This window comes from Protomyctophum parallelum (genome assembly GCF_964188405.1).
Source record: "Protomyctophum parallelum genome assembly, chromosome: 11".
Taxonomy (NCBI): Eukaryota; Metazoa; Chordata; class Actinopteri; order Myctophiformes; family Myctophidae; genus Protomyctophum; species Protomyctophum parallelum.
Window position 1 is genome coordinate 6,953,246 of NC_139707.1, and position 22,434 is coordinate 6,975,679.

At 42.9% G+C, this 22,434-nt stretch overlaps 1 protein-coding gene across 1 annotated transcript in view; it reads left to right on the top strand.

The window, feature by feature from the left end:
* LOC310866494 (mannosyl-oligosaccharide 1,2-alpha-mannosidase IB-like) overlaps nucleotides 1–22,434 on the top strand; it is a gene marked incomplete at its 3' end in the record, with an annotated part of 131,764 nt that overhangs the window by 53,710 nt on the left and 55,620 nt on the right. Inside the window, exon 4 of the mRNA XM_083776126.1 lies at nucleotides 963–1,221. Coding sequence (XP_083632252.1) covers nucleotides 963–1,221 — 259 coding nt within the window. The remainder of the gene's footprint in view (nucleotides 1–962; nucleotides 1,222–22,434) is intronic.

A 22,434-nucleotide genomic window follows, 5' to 3' on the forward strand; every position in this document is an offset into this window, starting at 1 on the left:
GAAATCAATTCAATTCAACCCCAAGGGGTCGTACCCACGGGTTGAGAACCCCTCCTCTAAAGCATGTTGTTAGCTTGTAGATCAGGTCTAAGTGGTGCTATAAATTAGTCATTTCTCCTATAACAAACACCGCGCACAGCTTACAGCTAAATGTATTGAAGAAAACACAACATTTTGGTCAACTTGTCCTGCCTCAGCTTGCCTCAGCTGCAGCCCCTCAAGCCGTGATCATAGGGGGTCCCCAGATAAATGTGAAAGCTCACAGCATATCACTTCGTGCCACGCTGAAAGATTGTACATCTGGTACTATGGATAATATTAGAAAAATACACCTTTGCCCTCTTCTCGCACTATTGTGCTCAAATTAAACCTTGCAAACTAAATGTGTTTATGGAACATAACATACTGACTGTGAAGCTCTTCAACAAACCGTTGCTACTACAGGAAAAACATGTGCGTGCCGTCACTGCCGTGTACATATGTTACTCTTTTTTTACTCTTTGTTTGCTCCTTCTTGCCCTCTTTATTCTGTAAATATTTTGCTGTTTGATGCTATCTATGATGCTGTATTGTCTGAAGAAAGCCAAACTAAAATGAGTTTGACTCTTTAACCCATTCTGACCTGAGATCAGATTCATACGAGGTTTCCGCCGGACACACACTGGTCTGATGAACTCATTCTGACCTGAGATCAGATTCTAAAAATGTCAGTCGTTCTTCGATTTTTCAAAAAATAGCAGACCTACAAGCTCGTATCGCGCCACTCGGTGGCGCGATATGAGCTTGTAGATCTGCTATTTTTCAATAGCTAAAGCATAACATGATGCCGACACCAAAATGGGTGCCCGGTCAGAATGGGTTAAGTACCTGTACACTAGATGTAACAATAAAATACAACCTTGAACATGACTAAAAACGAACTTCCTGTCTCCCCCCCCTCCCCCCCCCCCCCCCCCCCGCAGAGAGGAGGAGGAGAGCCTGCGGGACAAGATCCGCGCGGACCACGAGCGGGCGTTGCAGGAGGCCAAAGAGAAGCTGAGGAAGTCCCGCGAGGAGCTGCAGGCAGAGATCCAGACGGAGAAGAGCAAGGTGGTGGAGGACCTGAAGAAGCAGGACCTACCCAAACCTCTGCCCCCCGTGCCCATGCCCAAGGTGGTGGGCGTCGGCGACGGAGAGCCCCCGGAGCCCGACGTCAAGGAGAAACGGGACAAGATCAGAGAGGTACGTACCAACCAACCAACCCTGCGGGGGGAGGGCCAATGGGTTGTGGCCTGTGTGTAGTACTTTCTAAACAAATGCATGGATTAAAGTTCTCAGTCGCCGCGACTGATTTCATTTGGATTCCACAGCAGTCTTCAATGGAATCATGCTGTGCACCGAAAATAGGCAATCTACAAACCCTTGTAGATTTAGCAATTTTTTGGTTATTAGTTATATTTGTGATAGAGTAATTGAAACTAGCAATAGAATAGATTTGATTCATGAGTATCTGAAGTGGTCAAACCAGCTACAGAATGAATGTTCAGAAGCATGTTTATGATCTCGGATATTTCATGAAAGGAAAAAAACCTCAATCTGCAATTTCTTCAGCTGGAATGTGGAGCATGTCGGTTTAGAAAGATTATTCATGAGTATTGTGCTAATTTGTTGAGGAAACACTCCGTTTTTATGAATCACAGATTGGGAAATGTTTTGGCCTAACAGTTTTCTCTGTCATGGGATTTGATTTAGCTTTAGCCCGTTCAGTCGTCGTCCCTCTCTCCTTTCAGGCTTGGGGACGGAGCGAGCTGGGTGGGCAGGGGAACGGGATTGTTGCAGGACTTTTGGGCTCCGAGCAAGGTTGTAAATGACCTGGTGTGTTTGTGTGTGTGTTTTGTGGACCGGTGTGACCCATTCTACATCTGCAAGCAATTCCATTTCCTCCTATAAATCAGTGTATTGCCTGATTTATACATGCTCTGAGTCTACAACAGTGGTTCTAAAACCTTTCAGGCCGAGACCCAAAAGAGAGATTAGACGTTTGCCGGGACCCATGCCAGTGAAAATGGCTCTACAAGTGCACAGCGAGCACGTCACTTCAAATGCCTTAAAGCGGAGTCCTTGGGCACCAATGCATGTCTCTGCATTGGTGTAGCATCGCAATCATTTTAGCCACTTTTAGATGTAGGCTATTCAAAAATAGCAGATCTACAAGCTCTGCGAGCTGCTATTTTTTTTAAGGTTTTAAACAATATGGAAAATGTTGATGTTAACATACCGGTAAATCTTCTCTTCTTGGGGTCCCTGGCACAAAACCTTTTCGGGTTGGGGGTCCGCGGCCTAAATCATATCAATTTGAGGTTCCTTGACTTGAAAAGGTTTGATGAGAACCACTTGTCGAGCCTACAAGCTCCCAATGCGTCGCCATGAGGCGTGACACGTTGTGGCCTTGGAGATGGTCTATTTTTGGCACGGAAAAGCCAGTGCGCAATTAAATGTAAAAATCACCCTTAGGAAAGAGTCAGAGGGCCATAGGACGCAGATGGTGCTGCTAATTTATCTGACACCACTCGCACCCACACACACACACACACACACACACACACACACACACCACAGTTATTGTCCGGCATAATCGCGTCTCCCGTTAAATGCTCCTTGGATTCTCAACGATCCCGTGTGCAAAGGGAGCAGCCGTTTCGCTCACCCCACTCCGGTTTCCAGGGCCTTTTGTGTCTAGAATGACTCTTTTGTTCCCGTTCATAATTGCGATTCAGAGAGAATGCCGTACGCTCCCCGAACGAGGGTTGTGAACAAGTCCTTGAGTCTGCAGCACGCCTCGCTCGGCTTCGCAGACCTCAGCCTCCCGATGGTGTCGTGATCGCCACAGGAGATATTGTGACGGTGCTGCCTCAGTCTGATATCGCAGTACTTCTCAACGACCCCCAAACTGTGTATGTAGTACTATGTAGACTATGTATTTGGCCGCAGAACTCCATCTGAAAAGGCCCCGAGAAGAGTAGATGTATGTAAGAAGAAAATATTGTGTTATATTTGTAATAACAATTCAAATATAGCAGACCATGACACGCTGTGAGCTGGATCTGATATTTTCCAATAGCCTGGTGCTGTGATACAATATTTAGCTGGAGACCCTCTGGAACCCCCTCAAGGACCCCTGGGGGTGCCCGGACCCCACTCAGAGAACCAAATGGGCTAAGATAATGGCGCTCGTTGAGCTTTCATCATAATGTCACATCCAGTGAGGCTCTTTTATGTAATGTATATTCTGTATGAATATACATTACAGTGACTGTAATGTATAGAGTCTGTATGAGGGCCAGACAGGGAGCAATCACTTCTGCATGGGTTTTTTGTAAGGCGACTTTGATTTCAGAGGAAAGCGCTAAATGACTGTCAATAACTGTTGTATGGCTGCCATGTCTGGAGAGCCGCTCCACGCTCGACGCTGCTCTCCCGTGGGTCCCCAGCAGTACATCGGCCAAGTGTGGAGCCGATCAGGTGAACTGTTGTCGATATGCAAAGGACAGACAGAGATTCCTGCATAGATGGATAGATAGAGGGATGTTCTGGTGGCCTGCGTGTGATGGGGAGATGGTGTGTTAGTATAGGCTTATATTATGTCTGTCTAGACAAAGACGTTCAGATTCTTTTGCCCTACATTTGTCCAGAGATAGACTTCACCTGATTTTTTTGATGTCCTCTAGTCTCAATACATATTAAACAGGCTGATTGTAATGTGACAGGGCTGCCCAGCCTCAGGGCTCCACGCATTTGCGTGGTCTGCTTAGTGCAATAATCCCCCCCTGCCCTCCCCCCTGTCTATACATATTTCACAGACTGCATGGAACAAAAAAAACAATAAACTTTCGTCTCCTCCAAAGCCAAAGCACCATTTAGCTCTGAGCTGCTCTGCTATATACCGCTAATTACCGGAGTGGACATTAGCCGCCAATTAGCCTTTTGTCTGGAGATGGAGAGGCCAGCTGAGGACAGGAAACAAAATGTAATGACTCCCAGTACCACTCTGTCCAGTGAGATATTGTAATGACTCCCAGTACCACTCTGTCTGTCCAGTGAGATATTGTAATGACTCCCAGTACCACTCTGTCTATCCAGTGAGATATTGTAATGACTCCCAGTACCACTCTGTCTGTCTAGTGAGATATTGTAATGACTCCCAGTACCACTCTGTCTATCCAGTGAGATATTGTAATGACTCCCAGTAGCACTCTGTCTGTCCAGTGAGATATTGTAATGACTCCCAGTAGCACTCTGTCTGTCCAGTGAGATATTGTAATGACTCCCAGTAGCACTCTGTCTGTCCAGTGAGATATTGTAATGACTCCCAGTACCACTCTGTCTGTCCAGTGAGATATTGTAATGACTCCCAGTACCACTCTGTCTGTCCAGTGAGATATTGTAATGACTCCCAGTACCACTCTGTCTGTCCAGTGAGATATTGTAATGACTCCCAGTAGCACTCTGTCCAGTGAGATATTGTTAGCTTCGAGCTGCAGCAATAGCTGTATCAGTGCAACTAATGGCTTAGATATAGTGTAGGAATGTAATAAGTCCCCCTTTTCTCTCCTGAGCAACGGTGTAGGTGTACGGGGCTCATTGGTTAATGTTGGAAGTTACATTAAACAGCCCCTTGAAAGCTGTTTTATTGAATATATAATATGTGCTCGGCTGCACTACCCACACCACAGCTCTGATTAATGTGCTTCTCTCTTGTTTTGCTGCTATGTATTTTCTTAAATTCTTAACATAATTAAGTGCTGCTGTGATGATCATGATGAATCTTATGTTGACATTTTATAAAATGTGTGTTTTAAGCATTATGATGTTCTTGATCTGCAATTTTTTTTAAATTGTGAATGTTTTAAAATTTTCTTTCAGAGCGAACGATTTTAACTCAAATCTTTGCTTCTGGCCCTGGAACAACATATTTTCAGATGGGGGTCCGCGGCCAAATACAGATAATTCTGGGGGTCTTTGACATGAAAAAGGTTGAGCACCACCACTGACACAAACTGTCAGGATTTAGAGGACATTTTTGTAGAATCTAGTGTCGGCCAGGTCTAAAATGTGTTAACCCATTCTGACCGGGCACCCATTTTGGTGTTGGCATCATGTTATGCTTTAGCTATTGAAAAATAGCAGATCTACAAGCTCATAGCGCGCCACCGAGTGGCGCGATACGAGCTTGTAGGTCTGCTATTTTTGAAAAAAGATCGAAGAACGACTGACATTTTTAGAATCTGAGCTCAGGTCAGAATGGGTTCATCAGACCAGTGTGTGTCCAGTGGAAACCTCGTATGAATCTGATCTCAGGTCTAAAATGTGTTAATTGGCAGGAATTGGCAGCACATAAATTAACAGCAGGTGAATAAGGAAGACGTGTTGTAACCCTGAGCATGTGGATCGACTATTTTCACTTTCTTTGAGTTTTGACACATTTTGACACATTTCCAACTGTAACGACTGCTCCTGCTGCACCATTTCATTGCTGTTGGCAGTAACCTCTTATCTCCAAATTAACGTCCTACAAACTCCAAGTTTTGAGCTTGTCGTTCTGGTACTGATGCTATTTTCTTTATTTTAACCCATTTTGGACTGAGGTCGGTTAAAAAAAAGGCTTCTAAATCCTAATCTTTTTCTGAAAGACCTATGTTTCTATGTCAGTGGTGCTCGACCTTTTCCATGCCAAAATATGTAGTTCCAGGGACCCCCCAGAAGCAAATATTTTTGTTAAAAATGTATATTCAATGATTTGTGCCACATTTTAAAGATTTAAAAAAAAAATAGCAGACCTACAAGCTCGGAGTGGCGCGCTATGAGCTTGTAGATCTGCCATTTTTCAATAGCTAAATTATAACATCATTTTTAAAACACCAAAAGGGGTTCCCGCCCCCAAAATGGGTTAATTCTGAAAAATATCAGTTTTGGACACACAATATGAGGTTTCCAACCGACAGCAACGATTTATCCAATCCAATCCAATCCACTTTATTTATATAGCATGTTTTAAAACTCAGAGTTTACAAAGTGCTGTAAAGGAGAAAAAATAAAATAAAAACAAGTGCACTAAAGCTACCACACAGAAAAACAACAGCGAGAAAACAAAGTACAAACAGTGACAACAACTGAGACACATTACAGAAAACAACAGAAAAACAACAGCATCACAGTGAGACGAAACATATACAAGGACCAAAGGAACTCAAGCGGGGTTAAAAGCCAAGGTAAAGAGGTGGGTCTTTAGGCGGGATTTAAAGGTCTCGATGGAGGGGGCCAATTTGACGTGGGAGGGGAGTGTGTTCCATAGTTTAGGGGCTACGATTTAGACGAACGAACAAAGTAACGTGTGCTGCTGTTCTTGCTTATTGTAAATCGCTCTGGATTTAAGAGCGTCTGAAATGCCTACATTGTAAAGCGTTGTTGAGCCTCCTGGCCTGAGCCCAGTCTTCCACATGGCTTTATGACAGACAGACAGACTGACTGGCCTCTTGACTCGGCTCACAAACCAGTCGGCTTGGGACTGTTGAGTGAATGCAAACCATTAGATTCGGGGGTTGGCATCGAAGCATGCGTGCAAGTGGGTGCGTGTGTGTGGGTGCGTGTGTGTGTGTGTGTGCGTGTGTGTGTGTGGTACAGTCGGATAAATTGATCTGTCCAGCGGGGCTTTTTTTAAGTGCGACCTAAATGGTGCTTTTAGACAGATCTATGGGCTCTTAAAGAGACACCAGCACTTTACCCTGCATGGGAGAGGTGGGATGTTCTGTGGAAACGGCCCGTGCATCCATCTCACACTGCGCAAAAAGCATGGAATACGGATGATGTGTATATTACAGGAAACTCCCGGTAAACTTTCCCGAATTGTACCATCACGCCTGTATATTTACTGTATGTGCCTGCTATAAACGGCAAATCTAGTGCCCATAATTGCCTGTTAACTCCTCTTTTCAAGCAGTGTCGCCTACTGTATCTCCTTGCTTTCTACTCTCTTTGTCTGTGTCGCTCTCTTTCCATTACCTTAAAGGAGAATTCTGCACAAGCTTTTTTTTTTTTTTTTTTTTTTACCTTAACAATTTTTTCACCTCATAGCTGTCAATGTTATTATTTTTGCATGGCTGTGTTGTTGAAGACATACTCAGCTTAACATCGGGAAAGTTACATGACTGACCCACCCAGGTGATGGCTAATAATACTAATGACCGTAGTCTTACCTTGCAACATGAAAGCTCCTGTTTTGCGGTCGTTAAAGTTGATGTTGGATACGGTTTCTCCCTCTGTCATTTCCTCGTATTTCTAGTTCATTTAAAAAAGATTCATGCACATTTTGTCCAGTGCATCGCCTACTGCAGGCCTGGTTGACTAGATTTAGAAGACATTTGGTTGCTCTTGCTACTGCTCGATTATTAATACTAGTCCTTACCCGTTGTGAGATATTCCCCCCCCCCCCCCCCTTGTGGCCGTGAAGGGTACTGCGCCCGGGTGCGTTTGTAATTGACTAATAAATTAATTAATAATCATTAATGTGTCAAATCGATACATTATGCATATGGTCAATGCCTGTGTGAGAAGTGGGAGTGATTGGTGCAGGCAGTAAGGAGTTACGGCACTGTTTCTGACAGACACACGGACACACACACACACACACACACACACAGACACACACTCAGACATTCGGTTAATTATAGTATCCTAGTCTCCTCTCCTCGCTGCTAACATGCCTAAAGGACGGGTTGGGGAGGAACTTAGCCAAGGGCTACCAGGTGCCCATACTGTACATAATTGCATAACTGCTTTCAAACTAATGGCCAATAGATATTAAGACTAAGAGATGCATTTGCAGCTGTGGGGTGGGTGTTGAAATATAGATACATGGCACTGCACAGCGTTGCACAATGCAGAGATTGTCCATGAGTTGTCATGCAAGGTGGGCTGGGGGTCATCAAACCATGTCCGTTGCGACAAAACCGTGTGTGACCGCCTGGGCCGCCACCAGCCGGTGGTTTACGGAACATCATCAGCTAGTACACGACCCGGCATGATCGCCTCTGAAAGACGGATCTGTTAACACGAGCCGCGACACATGTTGGCGGCGAGTAAGATATAAACCACAGCACGACCGCGCAGACTGGAGTTTAATGTTCTCGACGTGTCTCCCTATGTATTTATGTGTCTGTTTTGTGTGTGATTTAGAACCCAACTGGTCTTTCTGCGGTGACTCACCGATGATGAGAAGCTCCCATTCTTTAGCGCGGAATCAATAATTCTCTGTTTCCTATATGTATTCAGACAGAGAGAGAGAGAGAGAGAGAGAGAGGGGCTGGGATGAAAGCAGAGCTGTCCTATGTAGGAAATGGCACACATAAATCTGGAGGGCATTACATCATACAAGGCCATCTGCTATGCAGCGTCTTTCTGAGAGAGAGACTCGGAGGGGGAACGACTATGTACGTTAACAGGCTACGTTTTCATTTTAAAATGGGGTTGCATCCATTTAAGCCCTATGTTGTATGGTTAGAATAGCCAATCTACAAGCTTGTGTAACACACATCGTGGGGTGTGTGTGGGTAGCCATTTGAGATGTTTTGTTGAAATGTTTTGCCAATAATAGGCTATAAATGGTTTCCAAAAATAGGGACGTCACGTTGAAAAGTGGTTAAAACATACGCCAGCCTTTTTAGCACCATTTTAGAAATACTCCATCCATACAAAAGGTCCCGTTTTATTGATTGATTGAATACTTCATTGACAGAAATGTAATCAGTACAGGGTACAGTCAAACAGAAATGTAATCAGTACAGGGTACAGTCAAACAGAAATGTAGTCAGTACAGGGTACAGTCAAACAGAAATGTAATCAGTACAGGGTACAGTCAAACAGAAATGTAATCAGTACAGGGTACAGTCAAACAGAAATGTAATCAGTACAGGGTACAGTCAAACAGAAATGTAATCTGTACAAGGTACAGTCAAACAGAAATGTAATCAGTACAGGGTACAGTTAAACAGAAATGTAATCAGTACAGGGTAACAGTGGGGTGCATACTTAGTTTAGACTAGTCATTGGTTAGACATGGTTTAAGGCAGGGGTATTCAATTAGATTAGGCCGGGGGCCACAACTGTAGAATGATTGTGTGTGGGGGGCCGCACAGTGTGCGCGCGAAGCGCGGACATTTGTGGGTTCTCAAAATGCTTTTTGTGCTCAAACACGAAGATTTATGTATATTTCCGCACAGTAATAAGCAGGATAATATGTCTATACAGGTATACCCTTATGGGTCTGTAACTCTGAGAGTGTACAAATGGAACCAAATGGACCTGGAACAGGGTTTATTATTGTGAGAATGATGGCTTCCATTTTCGCATTGCAACTTTTCAGGACTAGAAAGCCTGCAGTTTATATTAGCTTGGATTCTTCATTGATGTCACTGTTGGGTGGGTTTCTGAACTGCCCACAGCCCTCCTATGTGACACAGAGTAGAAAAAAACGTGTCATTTTATCATGATTATTAGTGAGGACTTATAGGCCTATATGAAGATAGGTTGAAAAGTGGTCCTTTAATGATTACCGTCATTATGGTAATCTCACAATTAATATCGCACACACCATACCTGTAACTTTTATTATCCCTCTGATTATTCTCAAAAAAAAAAAAAAAAAAAAAAAAAAATCAAAATTCTTCCAGGGGCCACAACACCGCCATTTGAATATCCCTGGTTTAAGGTTATAGGTTTAGGTGTGCTGCCCTGTGGGAGGTTAGGTTTAGGGTGAGGGTTTGAGATAGGTTGTAGTAGGGCTGGGCGATATGACGATATATATCGTATTTTCGATAGAAAATGTCTATCACGAAAAAAAAGCTATATCGCTTATATCGCCGTTTCGCTTTACGGCAGTATTTTACGTCACAGCGCTTATATACGGCATGCCCAGCAGCCCACCGCGCGCACTGAAAACTGAGCCAACACCTTTCGGATGTCTTCTCTATTATATACTCTAAGGCCAACACGACCACAACACAAGCCGACGTGGTGCTTGCACCTAAAAGAGGGAGATGATGATGATGGCTGACGAGATTCAGAGCGGTGTAAGGGGCACGTTCGGAAATACCACACCGGAGCGAACTCATCTATCAGTTTGCATTGCACAGTGCGCCTAGTGCGCTATTTCCGAACGCGCCCTAAAGTAACCGGTCATTCACTGTTATAAATGCAGGTTTCATGTTGGGTCAAATTGATAAATTGCGTGAGCCACGCATGTTTTACACAGTTGAACAATAAGCTTGTCCGTCGTCGGGTGCACTGCAAACTTCTTCCAAGACGAAGACGTTCCTCTTACCTGTGCAGTCCTCCTGCTGGCTGCTGCGTGTCTGTCTTGTTTTATTGTTCCAAATAAACTATTCCATTTGAAAAGTCCTTAATTCAGCAACAGCTTACAACAACAACACAAGACGCTGACTTTGTTGTGATCATCAAAAAAAAAGGAAAAGAAAAAGCCCCACTCGTCCCAGACTTATACGCACAGCTGTGGGCATGGAGAGTTGACGACAAGATCGCGTTCTCTCTCACTCTCTCTCACTCTATCGCCTGTAGTCAATTAAACATCGTTAAGCTGCCCAACGTCTTTAACAAACTAAACTATAACTACAACAGAACATGTTGATTCCCTATACAGAGCTTAAATGAACTGAAACAACTGTAGTGACAAACTGTGACATGAGATATTTATTTTTTCCTTAAGCCAATTTAATGCAGACACAGGCCTGTACTTCTGTGTCTGTATGGCAACGTCTTATTTCTTTCTTTTTTCTTTTTAATTGTCATAATAATTATTATTAATAATACTAATAAAACTTTATTTGTATAGCACCTTTCATGACATGAAATGCAGCTCTCAAAGTGCTTTACAGAGCAATGGAGAAAAAAAGAAAAGCAAGGCAACGACATTAAAAAACAAGCAGTGATGCAATACAGTGAGGACATGAATAACAAAAAATAAAAGATCAATTAAAAGCAATGTTGTAGAAGTGGGTCTTGAGCTGTGCTTTAAAAATGTCTACAGAGGCTGAACAATTGAGTTCAGCCTCTAATTATTATTATATACATTTTATTTTGTAATATTTTTGTACTTGCTTTGGGCCTGTCTGTGCATGGGAAGGGCATCAGTATTATATTCATATAAGTAGACTGGATAATGTGAATTTAATTGTTTTTTGAGTGGTGCAACCATTATAGACAGCTATGTGTGTCCCTGTCCCTGTATCCGAGCACGGAAATAGCATAACTATTGTCACCACCAAGTGTCACTGTTGTGCAGCCTAACACAGACAGAGGCCAGGGAGGAGAGCTTGTACAGTACAGTACAGTACAGTACAGTACAGTACAGTACAGCCCAAGTACAGTAAAGTACTCGACCTGAACAAAAATCAATTCTTTTAGATAAAAAAATAGGTATCGTAAAAAATATGCTATATCGTGAGTATATCGTTATCGTGATAAAATAAATTCTATATCGTGATATGAGATTTTGTCATATCGCCCAGCCCTAGGTTGTAGTTGTAGGACTAATGACTGGTCTAACCAAATGACCAGTCTAAACTAAGTACTGTCTAAACTAAGTATTGCACCCGGTACAGTCAAACAGAAATGTAATCAGTACAGGGTACAGTCAAACAGAAATGTAATCAGTACAGGGTACAGTCAAACAGAAATGTAATCAGTACAGGGTACAGTCAAACAGAAATGTAATCAGTACAGGGTACAGCCAAACAGAAATGTAATCAGTACAGGGTACAGTCAAACAGAAATGTAATCAGTACAGGGTACAGTCAAACAGAAATGTAATCAGTACAGGGTACAGTCAAACAGAAATGTAATCAGTACAGGGTACAGTCAAACAGAAATGTAATCAGTACAGGGTACAGCCAAACAGAAATGTAATCAGTACAGGGTACAGTCAAACAGAAATGTAATCAGTACAGGGTACAGTCAAACAGAAATTTAATCTGTACAGGGTACAGTCAAACAGAAATGTAATCAGTACAGGGTACAGTCAAACAGAAATGTAATCAGTACAGGGTACAGTCAAACAGAAATGTAATCAGTACAGGGTACAGTCAAACAGAAATGTAATCAGTACAGGGTACAGTCAAACAGAAATGTAATCAGTACAGGGTACAGTCAAACAGAAATGTAATCAGTACAGGGTACAGTCAAACAGAAATGTAATCAGTACAGGGTACAGCCAAACAGAAATGTAATCAGTACAGGGTACAGTCAAACAGAAATGTAATCAGTACAGGGTACAGTCAAACAGAAATGTAATCTGTACAGGGTACAGTCAAACAGAAATGTAATCAGTACAGGGTACAGTCAAACAGAAATGTAATCTGTACAGGGTACAGTCAAACAGAAATGTAATCAGTACAGGGTACAGTCAAACAGAAATGTAATCAGTACAGGGTACAGTCAAACAGAAATGTAATCAGTACAGGGTACAGTCAAACAGAAATGTAATCAGTACAGGGTACAGTCAAACAGAAATGTAATCAGTACAAGGTACAGTCAAACAGAAATGTAATCAGTACAGGGTACAGTCAAACAGAAATGTAATCAGTACAGGGTACAGTCAAACAGAAATGTAATCAGTACAGGGTACAGTCAAACAGAAATGTAATCAGTACAGGGTACAGTCAAACAGAAATGTAATCAGTACAGGGTACAGTCAAACAGAAATGTAATCAGTACAGGGTACAGTCAAACAGAAATGTAATCAGTACAGGGTACAGTCAAACAGAAACGTAATCAGTACAGGGTACAGTCACTGTTTTAAAGGACACCAGCGATTCTTTTAGGGAGGGAGTCAGGGCATTACACACTTGGGTGGCAGTGCTGTAGAAGGAGAATTTGCCCATGTTTGTTTTGAAAGTGGGTGATACCAGATCGTTGTTCTCGCTTCCTCTTGTATTGTGGCTGTGGGAGTCGCTCACCTTTTTGGAGGTAGTTTGTCAGGTATGCGGGTACAGAGGGCATAGAGGGCAAAGCTGCATTTACAATTTTAAATGTCAGTCCCAATTTCAATCGCTTAACTCTGTTTTCTACCCGGAGCCACCCTATAGTGGCTACCTTCATACAATGTTGCATACCGACCGCCATGTTTGTTTCAGGCAGTCTGGGACTATTTTCTTGCAGAACATTATTTCTGGCTTTTCCATGTGGGTCTCGCATGATCTTGGATGGCCAGTCTGTGGCAGTGGTGTTGAGGACCCCCACATTGATGGCGGTGGATCTCTCTCTCTCCCTCTCCCTCTCCCTCTCCCTCTCCCTCTCCCTCTCGCTCTCGCTCTCGTCTCTCTCTCTCTCTCTCTCTCTCTCTCTGGATCACTCTGAGAACTAGCCTGGTTAATAAACCAGACTAATATCGCACGGACCGCAGGATATTAGTCTGGGGAGGCTCAGCTTGGATTTCATTTCCAGGGGAGCGGGTTGAAACATTTTCTCTTTGACGCAATTGGTCAGAGCTACTGTCAGTCAAAGGTCTCAAGCATTGAAAGTCACTGTACCAAAGCCCGCCCATATTGCATACCGTGTCCCGATTGGCCGCCCCATTTCTCTGGTGTAGGAAATGGGCGTACAATTGAGCCTCTCCAGACCGTAATCCGCCGGCAGGCAATTTATTTTTGCCAACGGCTGATTCGGTCTGGTTTATTAACCAGGCTATCTGAGAACCACATTGAGTTCTTTGATTCCTAATGATGCCTGCTTTCTTTCTCCTGCACAATGTATTTTTTGTGACTTCTCTTGATCATAATAGGAACGACAGTAGTAGCCGAGTTTTGTCCGAACCTCACCAGATACTTAACCCATTCTGACCTGAGATCAGATTCATACGAGGTTTCCACTGGACACACACTGGTCTGATTAACCCATTCTGACCTGAGATCAGATTCTAAAAATGTCAGTCGTTCTTCGATTTTTTTCAAAAATAGCAGACCTACAAGCTCGTATCGCGACACTCGGTGGCGCGATATGAGCTTGTAGATCTGCTATTTTTAAATAGCTAAAGCATAACATGATGCTGACACCAAAATGGGTGCCCGGTCAGAATGGGTTAAAGGGATTGTGACATTAAAAAAAAGGTTTTGGAATTGTTCTTGTTTTTTTTTAGGTTTTCTAATCTCAATTGCACCCAAAAAACATGAACTTTTAACATTCAGTAGATTTTCTGTGATCTGGGGGTTTTCTGGCTCAAACAGGTGCTCTGATTTGCCGGCAGTAAGTGACATCACTTACTGCAAATCCCATATATGTCAATGGGATTTGCCAGCAGATGTCACTGTTTCACTGTGTTGCCTGTTTTCATTGTAGCTCAAAAGGCCCAAAAAACCCCAAAGAAAACTTCAGACCACAGAAAATCCATTGAATGTTCAAAGTTCAGGTTTTTTGGGTGTAATTGAGGTCATAAAACCTAAAATAAAAAAATAAAAATGAATGTCATAAAACCTTTAAGCACTTTACTGCCAGACAGTCAGCATTTGGACAGACAGATGTCTGACAAAGCTGCCAGTAGAGAGAGCCAAACTTTGCCAGACGAGACCGGCCAAAGAACAAATTATTTCCATCGTTATTTCTGTCTGCTGACACGGTGTAATTTCCCCTTTTAATATAAGTCAAGTTTGTGAGCGTGCCCCTGACTTCCCCGGGCGCGCCTGAGTAGACAACCTCGCCACCTGCGACAGAGAATGCACTGTGATTTACTTGGCTGGAGGTGTGTGTGTGTGTGCCCCCCCCCCCCGAGCATGAGGTAATGAGGGGAACTTTCCAGAAGAGACCCCCTCCAGCAGACCATCAGCATGGGGTTTAGTATGCCAAGTCTAGGACAGGCCTTAATGAACGCTGCCTGTTAAGCACTCAGGTGATGGAGGGAGTGTGACAGAAACGACACACTACTTCTACTCCACTCTGCTGTTGGGCATCTTGCCATGGAAGCGTACTTGTCATTTTGTTGCAGCTAGGGGTGCACGATTATGAAAATACGATATCTGCCTACTGATTCTGACAGATTCCTGTCCAGATATTATACAGAGGACCACAATGGAAACAAGCAGAGGCCCTATAGGGCAGTGGTGCCCAAACGTTGTCATGTCAAGGAGCCCGTGGACCCCCCCATTTGAAAAGACATGCCAGGGACCCCCATAAGGGACCCCCATAAGATAAGCTCGAGCAGAGATTCTCAACCCGTTTAATTTAAAGGACCCCCAGTTTGGAAAGGAGAGACACCCACACACCGCCACTTGCTTGGTTCAGAGCATTTTATCTAAGAAGCTCTGAACCAAGCAAGTGGCGGTGTGCCACATTGTATATGCCTCGTCATCATCGCACCTGCTCTAAATTACCTACCAGGTGTGTGGAAGTCATCTCTCTATAAGGACCCCCAGTTTGACATGCATTATGCTACTGACCCCCATGTAATCCCAAAGTTGTTAAAGTATTCAATCAATAAATTACACACACATTTAATGTAGAATTTAGCCATTGACGGTCACACTATTATTGTGTCATCAATATCTGTGAAAGAAATATGTTTTGAGACCAATCCGATACCGATACCCGGCCCTACCCTTCCCTAACTGGGCCAGCCCGAGGCTCGGCCCGATCCTAAAGATTACCATAATGTTAAGCCTGAAGCCCGACAAAAGCAAAAAATAAATAAATAAAAATGCCACTAAATGGCGGCACTGTGGTTCAGTGTCAGAGTGAGACTTATCGCCGAAATACTTTTTATGTAACTCACGTTAGTTAGACTGTTACATTTCCATCATTCTAATGGATTCCAGACAGTGGTGGTGAGTAAACCTGAATAGCAGCGGATCCCTTTAGTTTCCTCTGAAGTGAAGCAGTTATGTCCAAGTATTGTCCCCGTTCGCAAAGTATAATCATCACCGTTATGCAACAGTCCTGGACAGAGCGACAATATTATTATATAATCTGCCAACTTGGCTATAATGGCGTGTCTCGAGTCTCTCGACAGCTTAGAGATCTGTTATTTTGGGCACATATAACGAGGCGCGCCGACAGACGGCGGTTATAATACACAGCATTTTGGAAATCAAATAGCCTGTAGCCTGCAGTGGACTGTAACATTGCCTGGTCATCATACACTTGCTAAGTTGCTTGTTACATGTAGCGTTTACAGAGTTATATCACTTATATGGATTGACTAGTGGTGTTGATTAATGATTAGGTTATTCGTCGCAGCCAGCTGGGTTAATGAGATAGCTAAGTGCAACCTGACGCTTCAGCTATCGTGTGATAATCCGATTGATTTTATAAAACATTTAAGCATATGGCAAGTTAACTGGTTAGATGCTCATTTGGTGCGCAAACCAGAGGCCAGGCAGCGGTCTCACATTGTTCACTTCTCTGTGCTGTGCTGCCTGCAGTGAGTGCTGCTGAAATGCCATTGAAAAAAGAAAAAAAATACGGAAACTCACTACACAGAGCCCGAGGCTCGGCCCGGCCCGGCTAATTAGCATGGGCCAGGTTGGGTTCGGGCAGAGTTTGAGAACTCTATTTGGCTCTTGAACTGTAGGTTGTACTCTGCATTCATTGGATCATCATGACGCAACTCCCCATGTGGACATTAGTGCCAGACAAAAACCATTTTGGGTTTTCTTCAAAACACACTTTTTGCTACTACAGATTCTGTCCAAAACTCGCGCGAATCTGTACACATTATCTCCGGACTATGATATGTCATGTTCCCTTCCAATCTGTACACATTATCTCCGGACTATGATATGTCATGTTCCCTTCCAATCTGTACACATTATCTCCGGACTATGATATGTCATGTTCCCTTCCAGTTGGCTGAGATTAAATTCCAAAGTTTGCAGGCCCTGGGATAGAGTAGACAACCCAGGCTGGCAGAGACCTGCACTCCGAGGACCGCACTCTTCTAAGTATCTGAATGTCCGCCAGAATATGGACTACAGGTTGAAAGTGTTTAACATCGCAGATGTATTCCCTTATCAACTAAAGAGCGTGTGTGTGTGTGTGTGTGTGTGTGTGTGTGTGTGTGTGTGTGTGTGTGTGTGTGTGTGTGTGTGTGTGTGTGTGTGTGTGTGTGTGTGTGTGTGTGTGTGTGTGTGTGTGTGTGTGTGTGTGTGTGTGTGTGTGTGTGTGTGTGTGTGTGTGTGTGTGTGTGTGTGTGTGCACACCAGCTGGCCAGCTGTTGTGATGTATGAGTGAGTTGAATGCTGAAGCAGCAATGTGTAAACCAGTGATACATTGACGTGCCACCCAGAGCTATAGCTATACATTATTCTATGTTAGTCCTTGCTCCTCAAGCTCCTCGATGTGCACCACTGTGATCAGGGGGAGTTGTTGTGATGCAGCATCCTTAATATTTGAGAAGCTGTCCCTAGGTTGATTTATGAATGAATGAAGAATGAGAAGCACCTTGGCAAAAAAACACCTCCATGCTGCACACCGACACACACAGAGAAACTCACAAACCCCCCTGGCATTGTTACAGATACACACCAGAGAAGGTTGCAGCTAGGGATGCGCCGATCCGATACTCGTATCGGAGATCGGCGCCGATCCAGGCTAAAATTCTAGATCGGGAATCGGTGGCAATGGGCCGATCCATTATCCGATCCAGTCAGATGCCGCTCCGTTCTCCCGTTGGAACGTGAGACATGCTCCTTCCCGTGCGCACACACAGTCAAACAGCCCCCTCGCTCCCTCAGCCCTCTCCCTCCTGATCCTCGAGGGAGAGGAGGGGCTCGGGCTGCGCTCAGTCACTGTGCACTACACTAGTCTGTCTCGTTCTGTCACTTCTGTCCCGGGTGTCCCCCCGCTGTGTTCTTAACTTTTTTAGCAGGTCGCTCGTATTTCTTTATGTAAGATAAAGAATCCGATGAACACGGAGAGCCAAAGAAGACAGTTGCCAAAGCCCCCATTCAATTACATCCTACTTGTTGTTGCTGTTCCTCATGTTAGCGATAGCTGCTAAAGCTATCAACAGTAGCCTACCTACACAACATTGCTAGGCTAGCAAGCTAACGTTGTAGCAAAGGGATCGTGTGTGTGTGTGTGTGTGTGTGTGTGTGTGTGTGTGTGTGTGTGTGTGTGTGTGTGTGTGTGTGTGTGTGTGTGTGTGTGTGTGTGTGTGTGTGTGTGTGTGTGTGTGTGTGTGTGTGTGTGTGTGTGTGTGTGTGTGTGTGTGTGTGTGTGTGTGTGTGTGTGTGTGTGTGTGTGTGTGTGTGTGTGTGTGTGTGTGTGTGTGTGTGTGTGTGTGTGTGCGTGCGTGCGTGCGTGCGTGCGTGCGTGCGTGCGTGCGTGCGTGCGTGCGTGCGTGCGTGCGTGCGTGCGTGCGTGCGTGCGTGGATTCCGAATATTAAAATAATAATAGTAGTTTGAGTATGCTGGCCCACAGTAGCTACAGAATGTGCATAGGGAGAGGGAACATATGGGGCTAATGCTGGCAATGATGCATTGAATAATATCTGAATAGAACATTAACTAGAGTTATAAAAGGAATAGAAACCAAAATGATGTGGTTGACTATCGTCAGAAATAAATTAAATTGTGGTTGTGCTTTACAACTTTCCTTTTATGTGTAGGCCTAGCTGGTTTATAATCCATAGTTACTATGTATAATAATAATAATAATATTATACATAGTAACTATGGATTATAAACCTAAAATAATAATAATTATAATAATTATAGGCATAATATTATTATGCATAGTAACTATGGATTATAAACCAAAAATAATAATTATAGGCATAATAATAATAAAACCCCCTAGTGGCCAAAGACGTAATCTGCGTATTAAATCAATAAAAACTATGAAAGTGCATAATACTGCACAGCTTTTATTTGTACTTAGAATGTTAAACCCTCAGAAATCGCCGTGGTTGACCAATATTATTAATCCACGTGTTAATGATATATTATATTATTATATATAATATAATATATATAATAATGTATTAAATACATTACATTATACATTAGACATAGGGTATCGGATCGGTACTCTGTATCGGCAGATACTGGACCCCCATGTATCGAAATCGGTATCGAATGCCAAAAAGCCGGATCGGTGCATCCCTAGTTGCAGCACTATATTCTGATAGTAAACATTGCTATGCAGTGTTTGTTCAGTAGCAGGCTAGGGGTCTCTGCATCTCTCCATTTATAACAAAGAGATAATATATTTTCAGGTACTGTAGGTGGCAATTCATATTTCAGCCTATCGGGAGAGGGTACCCATTTACCAGCTTACTTTTTATAGTGTTCCACTTCCAATTTCACTTGTTTAATCTGTATTGCTGACTGAGAGTTATCTATCCTGATTGGATACAATTGGTATCCCGACTCGTTTACTACAAGAGCTGTAGAGAGAGATCCTGTTCCTGAGTCTAAAATGTTTCTGTCCTTTCCAGGACGATCAACATTAGCAGATCCACAAGCTCAAAACGCAACACCAAGCTACACATTTTGAGCTTGTAAGATCTGCTACTTTTGTTAGTACTTTTGAATTTGATTACTGAAAAGCAGCAGTCTTGGACATGATGAGGTTTCCACCCGGCAGAGACTATAATATTCAGGATCATATATTTTCTACTATAGGTGGTTTTACACTCATGACCCCATCCGTATCATTTGTTTTCTTTGACACTGACGGTCAGGATGCATTAACCCATTTAGACCTGAGGACGATTCTACAGTACAAATGCCTTCTAAATCATGACAGTTTTTTTTTTTTTAATCTATGTTTCTATGTCTGTGGTTCTCAAACATTTTCATGTCTAATGACCCCCCCCCAAAATGATATGTAATTGGCCTCCGACCCCCATCTCAAAATATGTTGTTCCAGGGACCCTCCAGAAGCAAAGATTTGAGTTAAATATAAATTGAAATTTGCGCCACATTTTCACGATTAAAAAAAAACCCGTGGATTTCACGCGCTTCGTACTTGAGAAGTCCAGACCCACCCATTGTTTTCAAACTGTCGACCAGGCACACTGTAGCGTTTATTGTCACATAAAACCACCCCATCCACCTGAAGGCACTGCAAGGAGCAGCCAGACCTGAGCAGGCCGTTTATCCCATTCTGACCTGAGATCAGATTCTAAAAATGTCTTCTACATCCTGACAGTTTTCTGAAAAAGCTATGTTTCTATGTCAGTCGTTCTTCGATTTTTCAAAAATAGCAGACCTACAAGCTCGTGGCGCGCTATGAGCTTATAGATCTGCTATTTTTCAATACCTAAAGCATAACATAATGCTGACACCAAAAGGGTTTCCCGCCCCAAAATGGGTTATTAGCAGTCCTACTTCTGTCCTCCACTCCATTAAAGCATTAAATTGGCTTAATCCTTTGTGCTCAGCTGTGGTCATCCTTGTGTTTACTCTGCAACAGGTTTTATTTGCAGCATATCCTGGAAATCTGTTTGATTTGTCAAGTACTGTATATACAGTACTCTGTCTGTCGGGTTGGAAACCTCATGTCCATCATAGATTCAACTGTCCATTCTGCAGTGAGCCATAGCATTCTTCTGCAGTGCGCCATAGAAGCCTCTCATTGAAAATGATCACTTTCAGTGTATCTGGGCACTCTGCCATGTCTTGTCACCTAAGAAAAACATGAATTCTAGACCACGGAATAATAATAATAATAATAATAATAAATAAAACATACACAGAGCGTACAGGAACATGCATGTCGCATGTCTTCTGCATACCACAAACCAACTGGCCACCTGACATTGATCTCCTTAAACTAATTCATTCAACCAATATTTTTGTTGCACTCATAGACCAGCTACTGTAGCATTGTTTTATGAACAAACCTATTATTCACCTATTGTATTCATCACGTTGTCATGTTGCATATTAATAATGCAATATAGTGATATTAATTATTGGGCTACTTTTTTATTTTCATTTGCCAGAAATTTTCACAATGAACAAATGCCAGTACAGTCTCTTTGCATACAATTAAGCCAGTGTAAAAACCACTTACATCACATTGGTAAAATTACTTACTAAAAATTGGAAACAGACCAAAAACCTTCTAGGGAGCAACTCAAAACCTCACAGCTCTGGGAGATTTGTCATCCCAGCTGAGGGAGTTTCTCCAAAGAAATCCTCCTCCTCTTTGTCAGGGAAATGCTGCTTGGTTTTATTTAAAGCCCTGAATCTAAATCAAACAAGCATATTGTAGAATAGTGTGTGAATGGGTCTTTAACATGCTTTAACCCATTCTGACCGGGCACCCATTTCGGTGTTGGCATCATGTTATGCTTTAGCTATTGAAAAATATCAGATCTACGAGCTTGTAGGTCTGCTATTTTTTGAAAAAAATCGAAGAACGACTGACATTTTTAGAATCTGATCTCAGGTCAGAATGGGTTAATCAGACCAGTGTGTGTCCAGTGGAAACCTCGTATGAATCTGATCTCAGGTCAGAATGGGTTAAAAAAAAAAGAAAAAAAGAAGGCAGCAGAGAGCATAATACTACTGTACGTGATTAATGTGAGCGTAGGACGAGGACGCATGACTGACAGCTTTTTTTATTGGCTGGAAGGTAGCTATTAAAGGGAGCACAAACACTATGCTATGACCTTAACCCATTCTGACCTGAGATCAGATTCATACGAGGTTTTCCACTGGACACACACTGGTCTGATGAACCCATTCTGACCTGAGATCAGATTTAAAAAAATTCAGTCGCTCTTCGATTTTTCAAAAATAGCAGACCTACAAGCTTTATCGCGCCACTCGGTGGCGCGATATGAGCTTGTAGATCTGCTATTTTTAAATAGCTAAAGCATAACATGATGCTGACACCAAAATGGGTGCCCGGTCAGAATGGGTTAACCTCGTTAACACCATAGGGGTCCATGACGTAAATCACCGTCAAGTTCAAGTGCACGGTCATGTGCCCGAGTGCTATGAAAGATTTGTGCTATGAAAACTGATCGCATCGCTCTACAGCCTAGAGGCGCTTTGCTGACGATGGGCACATTTTTTTATTAATGGATTAAATAGGCCCGGGTCCTCAAGGTGTTAACCCTAACCTTAGTAAAACTATTCTACCTAAACCTAACCTTAACCCTAACCTTAGTAAAACTATTCTACCTAAAGCTAACCTTAACCCTAACCTTAGTAAAACTATTCTACCTAAACCTAACCTTAACCCTAACCTCAGTAAAACTATTCTACCTAAACCTAACCTTAACCCTAACCTCAGTAAAACTATTCTACCTAAACCTAACCTTAACCCTAACCTCAGTAAAACTATTCTACCTAAACCTAACCTTAACCCTAACTTTAACTCCAGTAAAACTATGCCTAAACCTAATCTTAACTCTAACTTTAAGCTAATCTCTCTAAACT